This window comes from Dryas octopetala, chromosome 8, assembly GCF_963921425.1.
Source record: "Dryas octopetala chromosome 8, drDryOcto1.1, whole genome shotgun sequence".
Classification (NCBI taxonomy): Eukaryota; Viridiplantae; Streptophyta; class Magnoliopsida; order Rosales; family Rosaceae; genus Dryas; species Dryas octopetala.
In genome coordinates this window covers 2,405,061-2,425,123 of record NC_141373.1, presented here as the reverse complement: position 1 = coordinate 2,425,123, position 20,063 = coordinate 2,405,061, and the positions used below count along the sequence as shown (strand labels likewise).

At 35.1% G+C, this 20,063-nt stretch overlaps 2 protein-coding genes and 1 long non-coding RNA gene across 7 annotated transcripts; 1 reads left to right on the top strand and 2 right to left on the bottom strand.

Moving 5' to 3' along the window:
* The first annotated feature begins 751 nt into the window (after window positions 1–751).
* Window positions 752–3,787, top strand: VPS2.3 (vacuolar protein sorting-associated protein 2.3). Its single transcript, XM_086255074.1, has 11 exons — window positions 752–875; window positions 986–1,030; window positions 1,509–1,543; window positions 1,633–1,683; window positions 1,806–1,910; window positions 2,014–2,085; window positions 2,355–2,426; window positions 2,536–2,616; window positions 2,984–3,019; window positions 3,119–3,174; window positions 3,385–3,787. Exons 1-11 carry the CDS (start codon window positions 842–844, stop codon window positions 3,434–3,436), a joined length of 639 nt encoding a protein of 212 aa, XP_086111200.1. The 5' UTR covers window positions 752–841; the 3' UTR covers window positions 3,437–3,787.
* Window positions 3,788–4,580: 793 nt separating this feature from the next.
* On the bottom strand, window positions 4,581–10,552 carry CKL6 (casein kinase I-like 6). Of its 3 annotated transcripts, none has more exons than XM_086255073.1 (14): window positions 9,671–10,552; window positions 9,523–9,563; window positions 8,798–8,867; window positions 8,526–8,674; window positions 8,343–8,438; window positions 8,064–8,134; window positions 7,252–7,313; window positions 7,083–7,146; window positions 6,866–6,950; window positions 6,311–6,437; window positions 6,102–6,175; window positions 5,957–6,020; window positions 5,417–5,547; window positions 4,581–5,124 (listed from the first exon to the last, which is right to left on the bottom strand). In XM_086255073.1, exons 1-14 carry the CDS (start codon window positions 9,744–9,746, stop codon window positions 4,873–4,875), a joined length of 1,362 nt encoding a protein of 453 aa, XP_086111199.1. In that variant the 5' UTR covers window positions 9,747–10,552; the 3' UTR covers window positions 4,581–4,872. The 3 variants fall into 3 exon arrangements, with proteins under 3 accessions (XP_086111199.1, XP_086111198.1, XP_086111197.1); XM_086255072.1 differs by having other exon boundaries at window positions 5,414–5,547; window positions 9,671–10,550; XM_086255071.1 differs by having other exon boundaries at window positions 4,581–5,127; window positions 5,414–5,547; window positions 9,671–10,545.
* A 3,942-nt stretch (window positions 10,553–14,494) lies between these two features.
* On the bottom strand, window positions 14,495–17,266 carry LOC147275924 (uncharacterized). 3 transcript variants are annotated; one of them, XR_015123996.1, is made up of 9 exons: window positions 17,069–17,266; window positions 16,941–17,005; window positions 16,553–16,676; window positions 16,339–16,462; window positions 15,814–15,918; window positions 15,534–15,718; window positions 15,298–15,424; window positions 15,077–15,164; window positions 14,495–14,896 (listed from the first exon to the last, which is right to left on the bottom strand). It is a non-coding gene; the product is annotated as an uncharacterized LOC147275924 (long non-coding RNA). The 3 variants fall into 3 exon arrangements; XR_015123995.1 differs by having other exon boundaries at window positions 16,941–17,266; XR_015123997.1 differs by having other exon boundaries at window positions 15,534–15,698; window positions 16,941–17,266.
* Window positions 17,267–20,063: the final 2,797 nt, after the last annotated feature.

Here is a 20,063-nt window from a genome sequence, read left to right as displayed (position 1 = left end):
CTAGTAGAATCTTTGCATATTATGCAAGAAGATAACAAGTAGGAGATTTTTTATATCATAATACAATTTATGAACGAAGTAATTAATGGCGGAGATATTGTAATGATCTTTAATAGTTTAATGTAATGACATTTTCCATATTATGATTGGTAAACAATGTTCTTACTTGCAATATTATGGATGCTAATAATTTGTATGATTGTTATATGATTGCATCAGTTCTTTCACAATCCTAATGTTAAGGAAACAAAAGGCTAGTGAAGTAATTGGCAAAATTTGATAGAGAAATGCTGACTAAATTGTATTTTTGGGGTATTCTAAAAAGAATAATAGCTACAATTATAGCCTTATTAGAAACAAATTTTTTTGTTCATAAATAAGAATGATTCTTGTTATCGAGCTCATATTAAGAAATCGATTTTTTTTTTTTTTTAAAGTGAGATTTAAGACTGATATCTTGAATTTAATAGATTTATTTTTTTTCTACGTTTGGTATAAAATGATAACTACAATTAAATGTTATTATATGACATACCTAATTATAGAAAGATTACTTTGTAGATAACAAGAGGATCCCAACCCATTAGTTAACTAAAGGAAGAACAGTCCCCATCAATCAATTCATCGACATCCCAGGGATACGATTGCAATTTCAAAAATCATAGAGGATCTATTTGGATATTTACAATAAAGTCCCTACCCATATAAAAAAGAGGAAAAGACCACGAAAACATAAACTCCACCTTGGTTGGACCTCTCTATGTCTCTCTCAAAGCTGAAAGCTTGAAGAAATCTCCGTGTGCTTTTGCTTGCGAGTTGCGACCAATTCAGCTGAGAAACCATGAACCTTTTCTCTAAGAAACCCACCGCCAAAGGTTCGTACGATTTAAGCTAAAGTTCAAGCACTCATTTTTGCTCATTGGATCTGAATTATGAGCATGATTTTTCTCTAATTTTTTTTTTTCTGGTATGCGTTTTTATGCAGAGGCTCTTCGGGAGAGCAAGAGAGAAATGACTAATGCTACTAGAGGTGATAAATTTTTTTTTTTGCTTTCTTTTTGTTTTCAATTTCTCAACATTTGCAATTATGGTGGTGGTGATGATCATCATTCAGGGCTTTAAAGTCATAATCACTGCTCGGAATTGTAATGTTAGTGGGTTTCATATTATGTTTGTGGGTTTTATATTATATTTGTGGGTTTTCCTGGTAACTGGTTTTTATGCCTCTCTTGGACCAATTGAGGCATTGGGATTTAGATTTGACATTGCACTGTTTGAATAGACTGAATTAGATTTTTGATTAGGTGGGTTACCGTTTAGGCTTAAACTATACCAGTACTTTATGTATTAAAGTATCTTATTCTATCTGGGTTACCTTGTTATGATGCATTTTTCTTGATTCTGCTCCTGGTTTAACGTTTTCTAGTTGCTAAATTGGTCTTGTGATTTTAAAGACTGATATCAAGGTTTTGCTTCTTTCAAATTTTTTCTTCCTCATTTTGTTTCAGGAATAGAGAAGGAAATTGGAGCATTGCAATTAGAAGTATGTCAAGAGCTTCCACTTGACAATCCCATTTCATTTTTTTTTTTTTCTATTGACGTTACATTCAATATATTTTACTATCATGTCAGGAAAAGAAGCTTGTTGCTGAGATAAAGAGGACTGCTAAAACAGGAAACGAGGTATGTTCTGTGTTGTATTGACTATTCTTATCAGTCCAGGAATACTGGAGTGACTGGAAATTAAAGCTTTTCAGAAGTAGTCAATTTATATTTCCTTAGGCCATTTTAAATGCATTCTGCAGGCAGCAACTAAAATACTGGCCAGGCAGCTAATCAGGCTTAGGCAACAGATAGCTAACTTACAAGGAAGTCGAGCTCAAATGAGAGGAATAGCAACTCATACACAGGTGGATTGTCAAATCTCTATCTCTGGATGAGATTTCTTCTGATTCAACTTTATATGCTGTTTGTGTGTTTTGTAATCTTAGTAAACTTTATTCCCTTATGCAGGCAATGCATGCTCAGTCGTCTGTTGCTGTTGGCATGAAAGGTGCTAGTAAGGCAATGGCAGCTATGAATAAGGTTAGATTATAACATTCAAACATGAATTTTGAATATAATTTGCATATTATGAATAACAATATGTTGCAACTTGCAATCTGATGACAAGCTTTAGTTTAAAAAAGCTCTGTCATCACTTGTGTTCTGTTGAGTCAAGCCATCAATTATTTTATTTTTGATATTACCATGAAAATAAAATCCAACAGAATTTTACTTTTTTCCAGTGCTTCCTATTTTCATAATTAATAAATTCAAGCTCTTTTAAGTAACTGACTTGTGTCACATTGCAGCAAATGGCTCCTGCAAAGCAAGCAAAGGTTATACGTGAATTTCAAAGGCAGTCTGCACAGATGGATATGACTGTAAGATTGGTTCTATTTTCAAATATATTGGCACATATTGCAGAATGATGTTCATCTCTGCTTTTGGTTGCATACGTGGATCATGACAGTTTAGAGCTTGTACATGCAGACTGAAATGATGTCCGATGCCATAGACGATGCCTTGGATAATGATGAGGCAGAAGACGAAACTGAGGAGCTGACAAATCAGGTAGGTCCCTCTATTTGCATCGTTTTTCACTTTCATCTATTAAGATGAATATATTCCATAGATGATGCGTAATAAGAAAAGGAATATGTTTTTTGGAGTGAGACATGCTGTACCTCCGTTATTAGATTAATTCATATAATTACCAAGGATGTTCCGTAAACCTTTCCGACAAGTTATTAGTTGAAGTTTAATTGTCGTCTTGTGATTGTATGGTTTTCTGGTAATGAGACCAGAAAGATTGAGAAGGGGTAATATGAGACTGATTGAGAAGCAGTTTAGGATTTTATTCTTCATAAATATTGTTAATTATTGGTCTTTGAAACCAGGAATTGATGGGATTATTCTTTGTTAAATTTCTTTTTGACAGGTGCTAGATGAAATTGGCGTTGATGTTGCCTCACAGGTTGGTATCAATGCTTATGTCTTTTTGGATTTTGTTGTTAGCATGTACTGGATTCATTGTCTTTTAAGCTGATGTGCTTTGTATTTGATATTTGGACAGTTGTCGGCTGCTCCAAAAGGAAGAATTGCAGCAAAGAACACTGAGGGTGTTGGCAGGTATGGCCTTCAATCCCTTTGTCATTGTACTTAGTAAATGTCTGCACTTTATGTGAGACTTTTGAGCAAGAATTTTAATCAACTGCCTGAAGATGTTCACAGCCAAACCTTTTTTTGCATGTCTGATAAACATTTTATTAGTTTTTTTTTGCTTACCCTTCCTTTTTCCTAAAATTTTGTTTTAACTATGAAATTTTCAACTTCTTACAGTTCTGGGATTGATGAGCTTGAGAAAAGATTGGCAGCCCTTAGAAATCCATGAGCTGATGATTGAGAGCAGAGGATTTCTTTTTTCTTTTTATCCCCCCAGAGTTTGACATTGAATTCTTGCAAGATTGCACATTGTAAATATTTGGTTGCACTCATGCTCTCCTTCACGGTTATCCATAGCAGCGCCACTGCATACAGAGAAGCTAAGCTTATACATTCATCAATGACTTGGGAGATGTGTGTGCTAATTAGTCAACGTATATGAATTGCTCTTCCTTCTATCCTTTTTTTTTTTTTTTGGTCGAATTTCTTCCTTCTATCCTTGTTACCATAGTTTTCAATGGTAGTTCCAAGTATCGAACTTCTTTCGTATTCCGTCCAATAATTCTTTCATGCCCTCAAATTTGCTAAAAGGAAAGCTATGAAGATACCGACCCGAAACCTTCTATCTTTTTATTTTTATTTTTGAAGCATCTCAGCTGAGTAGAATGTTAGAAATGATAAATACGATGATTCTATTCACTGTTCATACCTAAAATATTCATTTTCAACCCATGAGCCCTAGCTCAAGTGGTGTGGGTGGAATGTGATGAAGGATTGAAGGGTAGATCATAGGTTTGAATCCCCTTAAAACAATAAATAAAATCATTTCACACCTAATTTTTAATGAGAATTTTTCTTTCAAAATTATTAAGAAGCTAAACCTTAACTTCTTTAAAATCAAGAAAAAATAAAAGAAAAAGAATAACAGTGAGGGATGCCAGCTATCACTGCCCTCACACACACCATCGATCTCCATGAGTCTAGCCATGGTTGGCTTTGGTGAGTTGGGTGAAAGTTTTTTCGTTTTTTGTTTTTTTGTTTTTAAAGAAGCTGAATCTGGATGTAGAAATCAACTTTTTGGGTATGAATACAATTACCTAATTAGAAATGACATTCATTTGAGGACTTCACCTAAAGTACTAACTATTTAAGAATTGTTCATCTCCAAACTAGTCCCGACCTGAGCTCTGAAGTAAACAAGGTAGAGCCAGTCAGCCAACTACCTATAATGTCGCACTTCGTGAAGCTCATATGAAAGGAAACATTAGAGCATATTATTTACCATTTACCAGACCATTCAATTTTTTTCTCATTTTTTACTACCTCTGTTGTGGATGAAATTCTTTGAAAGAGATGTCTATCAGACTATCACAAACAAAAACTAGTCTCAAGGTACATGTATAATAAAGAAATAGTAATTATTACAGCTAAAAAAAAAGTATGTTGCTGATACATGTTACAATGGCGGAAAACTCTTGGGAGAGAAAAAAAGTGGGAGGAAAAGCCTGAAAATGCTGTAATAAGGCATGCAATAAGATCTGTAATGGAGGTGATTAGGTGATATCCCATGCACACATGCGAGCAATCTTTTCTTTCGGCACTCATCAAATAGATGAGTAATTATCCATTAGATGACTAGGCAAATATCAATAGCAGAACACTCCATTACTTCCTGATTGAAAGGAGCTCAAAGTTCCGGAGAGGATCATCACGATTGCTTCTTGAAGCTGGAGTGCGCTTGGCTTCATACCCAGAATGAGTTCTATGTGCAGTAGATGGGCGGCTACTGGTTGAGACTAGTCGGCTCGTGCGACCATCACTGTGGTCAGCTGAGGAACTTGGCCTGCTGCCTGAGACCATAGCTTTTCTTGAAGTGCTGCCATATCGAGAGGAACTGCGTCCCTTTTCAGAATCCTGCTGCTGGAAATGCAGCAACAGCGCTCCATAAGAATTTTTTATCAACAATGAGAAACTAATGCATCAATTCAACTTGAATACAACAGTGAATGAAATGGAAAAGTAAAGGCAAAAAACATATCATACCAGTGAGAAGAGAAGACACAAATTACGAATCATTTATAATTATTACAAGGACCAGAAACCATAACAGAGGTAGCAAGAAGATGACACTATGAACCAATAAACACACAGAGAAGCAAGGGGATCATTAACAAATACTAAATACTGTCAGATATCTAAATATTACCACATCTTTGGATGAAGGTACATCCTCAAAAGACCTGTGTTTCAAATGATCTTGACGTGGACTAGAACCTGAGGTATTTCTCCTCGAAAATGCTTCAACGGCACCCGAGAATCTATCTCGAATCTCTTTCCCAACTGGATAAACCAATTGCATAACAGGGATTAAGCATTGTGGGAAACAAAAAAGGAGAATACCAAGTGTAAAAATGGTAGTGGAAAGCTAAATAATGAGCTGAAGAAAGAAAGGTATACTAAAAATTAAAAGTAAACTACATCCTCAGATACTAAACAAATCTTCAAAAATAAGGGAGTAAACAGCATCTTGTAGCCCAGAAATCAAAGCCTAGGACTCATTAATGTTTTTTTTTTTTTTTTTGTAAAGTAGGACTCATTAATGTTAGAGTTTAAGATATAAGAACAAAACAGGATATTACAGTCAAAAGCATACACTAAACTCCAAAACTTATTTCTGAAATCAGCAAAGGGCCAATAAGTAATATTGGCAAACAATTTCAAAATATATCTTTTCAAGAGAATGCAATACCTGAGATCCTTTCAGGTCTTTCCCCAGATGGTCCCGTGTGTGCGCCTGCTTTCCCAGTGGCATGCTAAAAACAGAGAAAAAAAGGAGTAAATAATTAAATGTTAAGAGATCAGAAATTTGAACCTACAAATTTCCAAACACTAACCCATCCTCTGGAGCCACCACCAATCTGAGGGTACTTCAATACAGTCCAGTCAAATACATAGTCAAATTGATAACCTGCAAGTAATTACAATGTCAATATCCCAACCAAAAAGTTATAATTAAACACCCATCAAACTTGACTACTAGTAAAACAATTAAAGAAAAATACTTATAAATCTAAAGGAATATTGCCAAATTTATGGTCATTACCTTCTCGAATAAATAAGTCTCGAAAAAGCCTCTTTAAATATGAATAGTCTGGCTTGTCTTCAAACCGCAATGATCGGCAATAGTGAAAGTAGGATACAAACTCAGATGGATATGTTCTGCAAAGCACCTGTTACATATATCTGTGGCTATATTACCCATGTAGCAACAAGAACAATGAATTCCCAGCGCTAAACAAGGGCCAATAATAGCAGAGCATGGGATGTGTGTGTGTTGGCACCACATGTGCACGAATGCCTATGGAAAACATAAAAATCTGAACTATCAGGCTAGGCTTGGTTCTAACGACCTCTATAACATGTTCATGTCCAAAGCCAAGCAAATATAGATAGGGCCAGCCTAGCAGCCAACCTAAGGGGCAAGGACCGTGTAATACCATATACCTGTCTCCACCCCATTTGGGGGGGGGGGGGGGGGCCCAAGGGGTCTTTGTTTAGCAGGGAAAATTGACATTTCCATATCTCACAGAGAGAGAGAGAGAGAGAGAGAGAGAGAGACTATGAAGTTCTTTGTAATAAGAATACAGGAAGTTGATACCTCTATAGGAGTTGACATTTTCTTTTCACTGATTTTATCATATTTTTGCTTTTTTGTGCCAGCTTTTAATCCTTGCCAGGGAAGGCTGATTGGGGGAAAACACAAAAACAAAAAGGTATTAAACAGAGAATAAGAGATAATGCTGCATCAAATACCCAACATCAGGTAGAAAATGCCCAAAAAACATGAACACAAGTGCAAGGAATATATTTTTAACCTTCCTCTTAGGAAATACATAAGCACATAACCAAGAGATTCCAGATCATCCCTTCTGCTTTGTTCTGCAAGTGCAATAAAACACAATGAGAATAAAAAATAATGCATACTAAGTTAGATCTGTGATTATCCATTTAGGAATAGATAGAACATATGATAACATTTCTCACCAATTCCAAGGTGAGTGTTAACACTTGCATAGCGAGCTGTGCCTGTGAGGTTCTTGTTCTCCCTAAAAAAAAGGTAATGAGCTTTCACAACAACCACATTAAAGGCTAGGGCCAAAATAATTCACACGTAAAAAAAATAAAAAAATGAAAAAGAAATATAGGAAAATGGGAAGGTGGAAGAGATACATATATATACAGAGAGAGAGAGAGAGGGAGAGAGCGAGAGAGAGAGAGAGAGAGAGAGAGAGTTCAGATTGAAATAGTACGACCAAATAGGAAGTAGACCAACAATGCGTCTATAGATATGACGGTCAACAATGTTTAAGTATTGACTATCGGTAAATAGAAAAAAATATTGGTGGCTGATAAGGTAGAAGGGTTATTAAAATTGTTATAAGAAAAAAAAAAGTAAAAAAACAATAGGGATATAGTTATTTTAAGAACTAGTTCAAGCTCGGAGAATATAGTTTCTTCCTTTAGAACTAGTTCAAGCTCAAATTCAAGAAAGAAAGAAAAAACGTAACCATCCAGACTCATCCACAATCCAAATCATAGGAATTTATTGACTTCAGCATTAAGCTCTTCGCTATTTAAAAGGTTATAGATATTCTTATCATTCTTCGAATAGTTTCCAATGCTTCTTCAAACAAGACAAATCATAAGCCAAAAGCCTAGAATCCACATCCCCATCCCCCCTCTTTTCCCAACCTGAAACAATACCTGCAATAAAAGGTATAGCTTAACTAGATTCTTGACCTATAAGACAAGCATAAAAGCACACAACACAAAAAATATATGTACCATAAATTCACCTGTATGGTATGTGCCTATGAGTCTGAAGGTCCCTATACTTCTTTGCAAGGCCAAAATCAATAGCATACACCTGTGACAAGTAATTGACAGAGATGTTACAGTTACAAAGGAAAAGTGAGATTGGTATGTTTATCAATGCAACATTTGAAGCCCCACCCCTAATACCACATGAGAACCCCAATATCAAAATAATTTTCAACAATAAATGCTCAACAACTATAATGTGCATGAATTACTATAATTTGCAAACTAATCACAACTAAACAAGAATAAGATACCTGATTGGCTTTACGCCCTAGGCCCATTAAAAAATTGTCAGGCTTTATATCACGGTGAAGAAAACCTCTTGAGTGCATGTATTCAACTCTGTTAATCTGAAAAGATGAAATTGGGAAAAAGAAAACAAATATTATCCTTTCCATTCTAGATATAATTGGTGAAGGATAGTTACAAGTACTCACTAATTGATCTGCAAGCATTAGCACTGTTTTCAATGTGAACTTCCTATTACAATAGTTGAACAAATCTTCCAAACTTGGTCCAAGAAGGTCAATAACCATGATGTTGTATTCACCCTCAACACCAAACCACTTGAGGTGGGGAATTCCCGCTTCATAAAGAAGTAACAAGAATTAATCATTTATTAGAGAGAGAGAGAGGAAGAGAGGGAGAGAGAGAGAGAGAGAGAGAGAGAGAGAGAGAGAGAGAGAGAGAGAGAGAGAGAGAGAGTTACTTCCTCCTTGAAGAAGCATATACAATTTGGACTCATAGTGAAGCTGGGGATGCTTGGTCTTCACAGGTTCCTGGAATTTGGAAAAATAAAGTTAGCCCACCAAATGCATGTAGATTATAGACTATTGAGTTATTCATAATTGTTAAAATGAAGGACTATAAAAAGGTTGCACTAGACTAGAAGTGTAAAAAGGTTGCACTAGAATAGAAGCGCATGAGATAAAAATGCATCCATAAAAAAACTAAAAAGAAATGGAGAATATATAGCATGAAGCTTCTATTTTAACTAACAGAGTTTGTTGTCTGGAATATCTAAAGTACCATTCCTACTCTTATTCACAAAGATTCAAAAGAGAAATAGCGTTTATTTTGTTCTTTGATTTACTCTAGTGGCAACAGTGTCTTCTGAAACATCTTGAATGAAAAATGACTTCATGGCCATAAAATTAACTTCCATATCCCGAATCAGGTATCATTGTAAAGAGTATGAAAACATTAGACAAAATATAATTTTATTCAAGACGATAATAAAACCAAATAAATTATAATGCTTCAATGAACCAAAAATATTCTTTTAACACAACCAACATAATCTACAATTGTTAACAAAAAAAGGGCCACGAGAAGGGCTACCCATTTATATTTTAGGTGCAAAACTACTTAAAAGCATTTAACCACAAACCAAATAACACAACTGAATCTAAAATTTGAGGACCAATCACATACCAGCTTAACAGCCACCTCCTCTCCAGTTTGTACATTAACACCTACCACGATGTATGAATTTTCATTAAAAAAACCAATCAAAGAAATGCTTTTACAAAACTTTAAAAAAAAAACAAAGGAAAAAGGTCTCAAGCACTGATTACCATACCTAAATAGAGCTCTCCAAAAGAGCCACTCCCAATCTTCCTCCCCAGCTTAAATTTCCCAGCAATCACATGCTCCATGATGCAAGAATCTTCAATACAACTCAGCCCAGAAGCTCAAAATGGCAATTTTTCAGTAAGATTTGTGCCCAATTCAGCCTTTATTGTGTGCATAACCCCATACACTCACCAAACAATATCCTACCAAAGCTCAAAGAAAAAGGTTTCCCAGATTGGCAGCCCCCACAGATCAAAGGTCTGAGCTTTTTCCCCAAAAAATCGGCCTAAGAACCAGCCAATCTCACAATTTGAGCATTAAATTAGCATGAAACGGAATAAATACCAAACCCCAGAAAATCCAATTGGAAAAATCTGACTTTTTCAACAATAAACAACACAATCCCAAAAAAAAAAATGAGGGTAACTTTATCAAAAATCAAGGACCCAAATGCCACAAATCCCAAATCCTTGATTGCAGACAACGAATTGAAACCCTAATTACAACAACATTGACCTACATTGACCGCGAAACCGTCGAATCGAACCCCCAACCCGATAAATGAAATGAAATTTTGTCGCGAAAAAAAAAAGCAAAACTCCAAATCAAATTAGGATCGGTAAGAGGCTTTGTATTGGGATCGGGGTGAGAAAGACACAAATCGATGTTAAAATATAAACACAAATTAGGGAAATTGCCGGAGGGAAATGATGAGGGGAGAGAGAGAGGGAGGGAGGAGAGAGAGAGAGAGAGAGAGAAAAAAAAAATGGAGGGGGCAGACGAACGGAAAGGAGGTTGGAGATGATTATAGTTGTTTTGGGTTTTTTTTTTCAATTTTTTTGTTTTTCGGTAATAAAAAATTGGGTAAAAATGTAAAATAAAGATTAAATAATAATTGAGGGATAAAGCGATACCTTCTCTGAGTGTGTGAGGTGAGGTCAAATGCAAAATGCAAAATGCAAATTGAAAGGAGCTTGCTTTGGTTTTGGTTTGCTTTTTGTTATGAAATTACGAAAACGTGTTGAACAAAAACAGAAAATTACAGAAACGTGCCTGGCGTTGTTGCTCTGTCTTTGGGTCAAATTTTAGTTTTTTTTGGATTTTACCAGGATCTTGTTCTCCAGCTCCTAATTTCGGACTTTGTTATGGAATTTATGGGATATTCTCTCTCTCTCTCTCTCTTATCTAATCTGGAAGTAGGCCAGTCTGGTCTACCCTTTTAGGTACTATTTGTTGTCAGGAAAAGAACTTGTCAGAGATGTGGACTTTTTGGCCCATTTCTTTTTCGGTCTTTAGCCCAATTTCGATTTTGGATAATCCAGTTTCTTTGTTTGAACTTTAAAGTCAGGGGTAATTTAGTCAACGCAAATTTATAACTATATAAGACATGTGCAAGAGCAAGACACATACACGATAAAAGTTTATCACTATATTTGAATTATATGTCAAATTGAGACAAATTAAAGTGTGGATTAAGTATCTAATTAAGAAAAATATCAAAGTTCAAATACCAAAATTTAAAAATAAAATAAAAACCTTGTATTTATATCTAAAATTACATATGTACGCTTATTAAAAATTTTATTTAATTATTTTTTCAAGTCAATGGCCCAAAATAAGCACAAAAAAATAAAATAAAATAAAAATCAAAGGGTGCTTTAAAGCCTTCTATATGTATGTTATAGGTACTAACTAGTTATTGTTTTTTTTTTTAATATTTATCTCAACAATAATGAAGAGATTGGAGTTCGAATTAATTCCCTTCGTGTAAATAAAAAAAATTAAAAGTATGCACTTAAAAATTTGATTGATTAATGCACTCAACACGAAAAAAAGAATTTTAAAATTTTTCAATCTTGTCCCCAATGCAAAGAGAATGATAAAAAATACAAAATAAATTAAGGGAATCAAAATAAAAGACAACTATTATTGGCAAGTTGGTTTACTCAACCTAAAATGTCTTTTCTTTTATAGTTCTTAGGTAAACTTAGAAGTTTGTAAACTTTTTTGAGTGTTGATTTGTTATCAAATTTTGGGTGCAGAAGCTCGAGAGTTAAATTTTTTAGACCAACTAATTATTAGTCTAATAATATTTTTCAACTCAATATTAAAAGAGACCCTAAATTCAAATTTCTTACATAAGAAAAAAAGAGTTAAATTCTTTGGATGAATCATTGCCGTAAGTGGGCCTTCTTAGATTCGCTAAGATCCAGTGGCCGCGTAAAGGGCACTCACGAGGCCCGATAGAGTCCTTAGTTCAATCATGTGAGCGCTGTGGAGGTTATACCCACCCCATGTATAGGCCTCAGCTGCCAATTATGATGTAAAAAGCTACCAATGAGGCCCATAACATGTGCAATCATAGATTTTATTAGAGTAAATTCAACCAACCCCATAGTTTTTGTGTTGCACACGTTATAAATGTGGGTTAACTTATGTGTGAACGAGAGTAAAAGTTCAATTCATAGAGAAATCACATTTTTATCATAGAAAATAAAAAATATTCACATAGATAATTTTTTGAAATATATTATTATATCCACGTCCACACTTCACCACGAATCCATTTTTGCTCACCATCCTTAAAGGTGGTGAAACATTACCTTCTAATAAAAACTTAATAAGTGACTTTTCTAAGAATAAAAGTAAAAATTAATGACAAAATTACTTTTTCTTCTTTTATTAAATTTTCAAAAAATGTCACTTGTCAAATTTTTATTGAAAAGTCATGTTTCACCACCTTTAAGGATGGTGAGAAAAAATGAACTCTTTTACCACCCGCTGAACTCCTCTCTCATTCTCTCTGGTCAATAGTATGCCAAGTCTTTTCATGAATGGACTAAATTAACTCTGGCTATAACTATATAAGAGTATAAGACATGTGAAAGATACACGATAAAAGTTTATCACTATATTTGAATTATATGTCAAATTGAGACAAATTAAAGTGTGGATTAAGTATCTAATTAAGAAAAATACCAAAGTTCAAATACCAAAATTTAAAAATAAAATAAAAACCTTGTATTTATATCTAAAATTACATATGTACGCTTATTAAAAATTTTATTTAATTATTTTTTCAAGTCAATGGCCCAAAATAAGCACAAACAAATAAAATAAAATAAAAATCAAAGGGTGCTTTAAAGCCTTCTATATGTATGTAATAGGTACTAACTAGTTATTGGTTTTTTTTTTTTTTTTATTTATCTCAACAATAATGAAGAGATTGGAGTTCGAATTAATTCCTTTGTGTAAATAAAAAAAATTAAAAGTATGCACTTAAAAATTTGATTGATTAATGCACTCAACACGAAAAAAAGAATTTTTCGATTTTTCAATTTTGTCCACAATGCAATGAGAATGATAAAAAATACTAAATAAATTAAGGGAATCAAAATAAAAGACAACCATTATTGGCAAGTTGGTTTACTCAACCTAAAATGTCTTTTCTTTTATAATTCTTAGGTAAACTTAGAAGTTTTTAAACTTTTTTGAGTGTTGATTTGTTATCAAATTTTGGGATCTGGATCCTCTACCAGGCTGTTTGATACAAGCAATTGATTTGTTATCCCATCATATAATAATAAAATATTATTTTCAACTCTAAGCAATTGATTCTTGATTCAGCATTTCTTATGGCTTTTGGCTTTTTCATATTTGTAATACTGTTTGGTAGAAATTCAATTGGTTTGAGGAGAAAGTGAAATTGTTCACTGTGAGGATTGAGTGGCTGCCGAAGAAGAAGGAAGTCGGCGACGGCGAGGCCGCGAAAAGAGGGGAGAGGGGGTGGCGCTGAGATGGGGCTACGTCAAGTTGTCATTTTTCTTGTTTTTGGTTGAAAAGTTTTGTTAATTTTTGTGAAAAAGAAATAAAGTATTTTTTATTATGGTTAAAAAAAAGGACCAGGATCATCTCAGCCATAAAAGATTATTGAAGGGCTGAGATCAAAAGCCTGGTATAGTCTGGCAGGGAAAAATTGGCAGAGGATCCTGATCCCAAATTTTGGGTGCATACAAGGAAGCTCTAAAGTTAAATTTTTTTGACCAACTAGTTATTAGTCTAGTAATATTTTTCACCTCAATATTAAAAGAGATCCTAAATTCAAATTTCTTACATAAGAAAAAAGAGAGTTAAATTCCTTGGATGAATCATTGCCGTACGTGGGCCTTCTTAGATTCGCTACGTAAAGGGCACTCACGAGGCACAATAGAGTCCTTAGTTCAATCATGTGAGCGCCGTGGAGGTTGTACCCACCGCATTAATCTTGTATGGGGCATGCCCCAGTGCGGCAGCTCTCACATGAGGTGGGAGCCACAATCATGTGGCTCCCACCTCATGTGAGAGCTGCCGCACTGGGGCACGCCCCACCGTTGATTGTGGCTCCCACCTCATGTGAGAGCTGCCGCACTGGGGCACGCCCCACCGAAGACCCTCTCCATCCCCACCCCATGTATAGGCCTCAGCTGCCAATTATGATGTAAAAAGCTACCAATGAGGCCCATAACATGTGCAATCATAGATTTTATTAGAGTAAGTTCAACCAACCCCATAGTTTTTGTGTTGCACACATTATAAATGTGGGTTAACTTATGTGTGAACGAGAGTAAACAAATTTAAAAGAAGTGAGCCTAAAGTAACAATAAATGGTTTTCATGGGCATTAAGTACCTTCACCTCTCACCCCTATATGACATCTACGATCTACAATATTTGTAAAGCAATGATAATTACTGAAAGTTAATCAGATTTTCAAGAGCTTTTTTAAAAAATTCTTTTATCTCTTTTCAGAATCCTATTCTACAAATAAGTTTACATGAAAAGGACAATAGATCTAGACTGGACATACTTCAGCAACGTTATATAATCAACAGAACCAGGTAAATGGTTCTATCAAGTGAATTAGAAACCTTAAATAATATCAAAAGGCAACCATATGTGAAGGATCTTTTAAAATAGTGATCTAACATGCTAACGATAGTGAAATCTCAAGCAGAAATTTTCATTTGTCACAGTCAATTATGGAACTTAGAGGACCTTTTGGCAACATGAATGTGACCCTTCTTATCATACCTTTAATAAATCCAACCATGACCAATGATACTGTTCCAGTTAATTAGTTGTCGCAAAAACTCAGCCACCTTTACCTCTTTGTGACCAAATAACTAAGTTCAGCCAATTCTCCAAGGTGTTCCATCAAAAATGTGTACCATCCAGACCCCAGAATGCTCATCCATCTACAAAGCATATGGTAGTAATGATTACTTCATTTCACCCTAGAGATTTCAATCATTTCGACTAATCTGAACAGCTACGTTATGACAATGTAAACAAGAAAAAAAAAAACAATGTACCTTCTGGATGGAATGTACAAAAACAAACAATCAATATCGTACATAGCAGTATGAAACACATACCATATCTTTCTTGAAATTCAGGAGTACAGTGTAAAAATTCCAACCCTGAATGGGTTGCCACAAGCTCCAGAAGGGGTTTGAAGTCTACCTGCATTGCAGAATGCAGAGCAACAATCTTAAAAATAGAATGCAGAAGAAAAGGGAATAAAATTATTGGCTCATAACTGACAGAAATGGTCAATTAACAAGTCAGAGTCACAGAAATGGGACATAAAACTTACATTTTCTTAATTGGCAAGGAATCTAGCAATCCTTTCACAGATGAGAATGGCACAATAGTTTGTTGCGCAGGTTTATTCATACCACTTGAAAGTTTGGCCAGCATCTTATAACAAAATCACATATACGCTGATGACACCAAAAATCAAAATTTGTCGTAAAGGTAAGTATCTTTGATACCATGATAGTTGGTGACGGAAAAGAAAACTGAAAATTTTCAAACCCCATTGACTTCTACCTTATTATGAGCAATGCCAGCCGAACAAGTAAATTCTGTCTCCTTCAACACTTGCAACCTAAGTTCTGCAACAATGAGAGCCCCACAAGCTAATAGCTTATCACGGCGATCAGCATCGCTCCTGCAAATCCATTTTCTCACGTTTGCTTTGGCATCACATCCATCCTGAAATTATTGGCTCATAACTGACAGAAATGGTCATTTAACACAGGACTAATAAAGGCATCAATCAAAATGCAATTTTCTGGGACCAAACAGAGCAAATAGTTTTGAATCAAACCTGAGTAAGGTAATTCCAATCAGACTGCTTCAGAATTTTAAATACTTGAGTTGCTGCATCCATTGTCAGCATATTACATCAACCCAATATCTGATGAATGCATATCTACAAACAAATTATGTGAATCAGCAATAATTTAAAAATTATAAAATGACAAGAAACAAACAAAGATAGACAAAAGCATACGGAACTTATAAGAGTCCTGATTCTATAAGGAACAGAAGTGTGTATGCTAATGAATTTGAGGAAATAAAACAAAAGGTAGAAGGATTGCAAATAAATTTTACAATGGGAGTATGTAGGATACAGCTGGGGTCAAATTACAATTCTTTATTAGGGTTAAATATCAACAGTAGGAAGTGAGCTACAAATATCAGGACTTAATGGTTCTCTATTATTGTCTCCTAGGAGGCTCTGTTACTTCACTTTGCATCTTTTTCTTTATTGATTTCATGATTTACAATTGAGACCCCATAGAAACTAGGTCTGTAAGTTCTAGAAAGCTAAATTACATTTATTGCATACCTGGTCACTATCCCACTGCACCCAGTATCTATCATTCTAAAGATAGCAGAAGACAAAAATGATGGCAGCTTGACATCATCTCTGGTCCTGACTCAGCTCCAGGTATTATTTCAATATCTGTAACCTGCACAGAAAACCCAAGTCTTGTTGAACATGATGCAAGAGTAGAAGGTAATAAATGACAGGACCCATAGTAGATTTGCCTTCAAGTCACCTTAGAGGCAAGCAGCTTGACTCCTAAATCGTCACCATCAGAAGAACCATTGATTTTCCTCAATTACACTGCTCACCACCCTGAATGGGCATCATTCATTCAGTGGCTCACCTTTTGGTACCAACTGCATCAATTTCATTGAGACAATTTTGAAATTCTATAAGCAAACGTAATTGAAAGAAAGAATCCTTTAACTACACGGGTCTTTGCAACCATTGATGTGGGAAAGGGGTGCGCCCCCAATCACACACACAGAGGAAAATTAGTAAAAGCAATTGGTTACTTGTGTGATAATTGCTCTATAATATGCTAAATCAGTGAAATAATAAAGAGCCAACTATAAGTCTATAAGATAACAAAATAACAAAGGATGCAGATAGAAAGGCACCTCAGGTACTGGTGCTTCCTCTTCTTCAATTGAAACTTCTCCATTCTCACCAACATCCTCACACACTGCAGTTACAGACTCGGAGATAATTTTGAAAAACAAAAATCAGAATTACCTTTGGTTCTCACCGATGAGATTGTCCAAATTCCCAAAGCTCATCGGCGACCCTTTCTCCGCTACGAACTCATCCCTCTTGTTAGCGAGCGAGTTCGAAACCTCGAAAGTAAGCGAGACCCATCCCCAGACCGATTTAGGGCTTCTGGCGGAAGTTATATAAATATGATACAATATAAACATTATAAATATATATAAAACTTCGACGACCGGCGGCGCTTCTTCGACGACGCTCCGGCGGGGCTCTTCCTCCCCGGAGAACCCTACGGTTGAACAGTGCGGTTCGTTCTCCATTCTTGGAAGATACCGTTGCTCAGCTTCCCGATCCACCACAGGTGCTCGGAAAGCGCCAAGCTGAGACACAAACCTGTTGCCCTTCCTTGGACGTACACTACCACCAGGCATGATGGATGATGCTGAGAGAGAATAGATCGAGAGATCATGAGCTTTTTGATTTAGATAAAAGACGATCGTTTTGGCCATTTAACAAGTGAAATCCTAAACCCCACATCTTTGTCACTTGATTCAGCCTTTCTTCTTCTTCTGCAGTTCTGTTTTTCTCTTTGTGGCATTTTCACAAACACCTGCAACTCGTCTTTGCCCCTCCATCTTCAAGCATCAACCATGGTTTCAAGGGGTCAAGACTGTTCGCATAGGCTAAGTTTTCAGAGTTCATGGGGTCAATTGACACATTCACCCCATTGTAGATCCGCCCCTGTGCCTCACAGTTGAAGAAGCAACCCATTGCATTCGCCATAGCTCTAAGAAAAGCTCAGAAGGCAGCAGCTACAGCACTTGTCATCTTTGCAGAGAGAAGCAGGTAAGTAAACCTCTCATGCCTCTGCAAATTTCCAATGGCCTTTTATCTAAATCAAAAAGCTCATGATCTCTCGATCTCTTCTCTCTCTCTTCTCTGTCAGCATCATCCATCATGTCTGGTGGTAGTGGACGTCCAAGGAAGGGCAACAGGTTTGTGTCTCAGCTTGGCGCTTTCCGAGCACCTGTGTGGATCGGGAAGCTGAGCAACGGTATCTTCCAAGAATGGAGAACGAACCGCACTGTTCAACCGTAGGGTTCTCCGGGTAGGAAGAGCCCCGCCGGCTCCGGTCGTCGAAGGACTTCCCGCGCAGGACACCGAGCGATCGAAGCGTTTCATTTGTCATTTTATAGTTTTGGACATGTTAAACTTTGCTAGCTACAGTGCTTTTATTTTTAAATGTTGGAATTCGAATTTCGGCTTTAATGGTGGTTTTTTTCTGTTGTTTTTATTTTTTTATGGTGATGGCTTTTTTATTTATATTATACTGCTGCTTTTATTATATTTAAGATATATATATATTTATAATGTTTATATTGTATAATATTTATATAACTTCCGCCACAAGCCCTAAATCGGTCTGGGGATGGGTCTCGCTTACTTTCGAGGTTTCGAACTCGCTCGCTAACAAGAGCGATGAGTTCGTAGCAGAGAAAGGGTCGCCGATGAGCTTTGGAAATTTGGACAATCTATCGGTGAGAACCAAAGGTAATTCTGATTTTTGTTTTTCAAAATTATTTCGTTTTTTCAAAATTATTTCAAAATTATCTCCAAGTCTGTAACTGCAGTGTGTGAGGATGTTGGTGAGAATGGAGAAGTTTCAATTGAAGAAGAGGAAGCACCAGTACCTGAGGTGCTTTTCTTTCTATCTGCATCCTTTGTTATTTTGTTATCTTATAGACTTATAGTTGGCTCTTTATTATTTTACTGATTTAGCATATTATAGAGCAATTATCACACAAGTAACCAATTGCTTTTAATATTGAGGTGAAAAATATTACTAGACTAATAACTAGTTGGTCAACAAAATTTAACTTTAGAGCTTCCTTATATGCACCCAAAATTTGATAACAAATCAACACTCAAAAAAGTTTAAAAACTTCTAAGTTTACCTAAGAATTATAAAAGAAAAGACATTTTAGGTTGAGTAAACCAACTTGCCAATAAGAGTTGTCTTTTATTTTGATTCCCTTAATTTATTTAGTATTTTTTATCATTCTCATTGCATTGGGGACAAAATTGAAAAATCGAAAAATTCTTTTTTTCGTGTTGAGTGCATTAATCAATCAAATTTTTAAGTGCATACTTTTAATTTTTTTTATTTACACAAAGGGAATTAATTCGAACTCCAATCTCTTCATTATTGTTGAGATAAATATAAAAAAAAAAAACCAATAACTAGTTAGTACCTATTACATACATATAGAAGGCTTTAAAGCACCCTTTCATTTTTATTTTATTTTATTTTATTTGTTTGTGCTTATTTTGGGCCATTGACTTGAAAAAATAATTAAATAAAATTTTTAATAAGCATACATATGTAATTTTAGATATAAATACAAGGTTTTTATTTTATTTTTAAATTTTGGTATTTGAACTTTGGTATTTTTCTTAATTATATACTTAATCCACACTTTAATTTGTCTCAATTTGACATATAATTCAAATATAGTGATAAACTTTTATCGTGTATCTTTCACATGTCTTATACTCTTATATAGTTATAGCCAGAGTTAATTTAGTCCATTCATGAAAAGACTTGGCATATTATTGACCAGAGAGAATGAGAGAGGAGTCCGGCGGGTGGTAAAGGAGTTCATTTTTTCTCACCATCCTTAAAGGTGGTGAAACATGACTTTTCAATAAAAATTTGACTAGTGACATTTTTTAGAAAATTTAATGAAGGAAGAAAAAGTAATTTTGTCATTAATTTTTACTTATTCTTAGAAAAGTCACTTATTAAGTTTTTATTAGAAAGTAAGGTTTCACCACCTTTAAGAATGGTGAGCAAAAATGAATTCGTGGTGAAGTGTGGACGTGGAAGTGGAAGAGATGAGGATGTGGAAAGTTGAAAGTTGAAAATTTTCATTTGTTAAAACTTAAAAATCAAGAGAATAATGGCTCATTATATGACGTGGCACCACAGATCCCCTTGTCTAATGGTTAACACTCTTCTCACGCTTTTTGTTTTC

Bases quoted from the DNA above. Each gene is read 5' to 3' on its own strand.
- VPS2.3 (XM_086255074.1), top strand. From the start codon at position 842: ATGAACCTTTTCTCTAAGAAACCCACCGCCAAAG. The intron at 1,544-1,632 runs GTATGTCAAGAG...CTATCATGTCAG, and splicing joins TTGGAGCATTGCAATTAGAA to GAAAAGAAGCTTGTTGCTGA. The intron at 3,020-3,118 runs GTTGGTATCAAT...ATATTTGGACAG, and splicing joins GCGTTGATGTTGCCTCACAG to TTGTCGGCTGCTCCAAAAGG.
- CKL6 (XM_086255071.1), bottom strand. From the start codon at position 9,746: ATGGAGCATGTGATTGCTGGGAAATTTAAGCTGGGGAGGAAGATTGGG. The intron at 9,564-9,670 runs GTATGGTAATCA...ACATCGTGGTAG, and splicing joins TTTTGGAGAGCTCTATTTAG to GTGTTAATGTACAAACTGGA. The intron at 8,868-9,522 runs GTATGTGATTGG...TCCAAATTCCAG, and splicing joins AGGAGGTGGCTGTTAAGCTG to GAACCTGTGAAGACCAAGCA.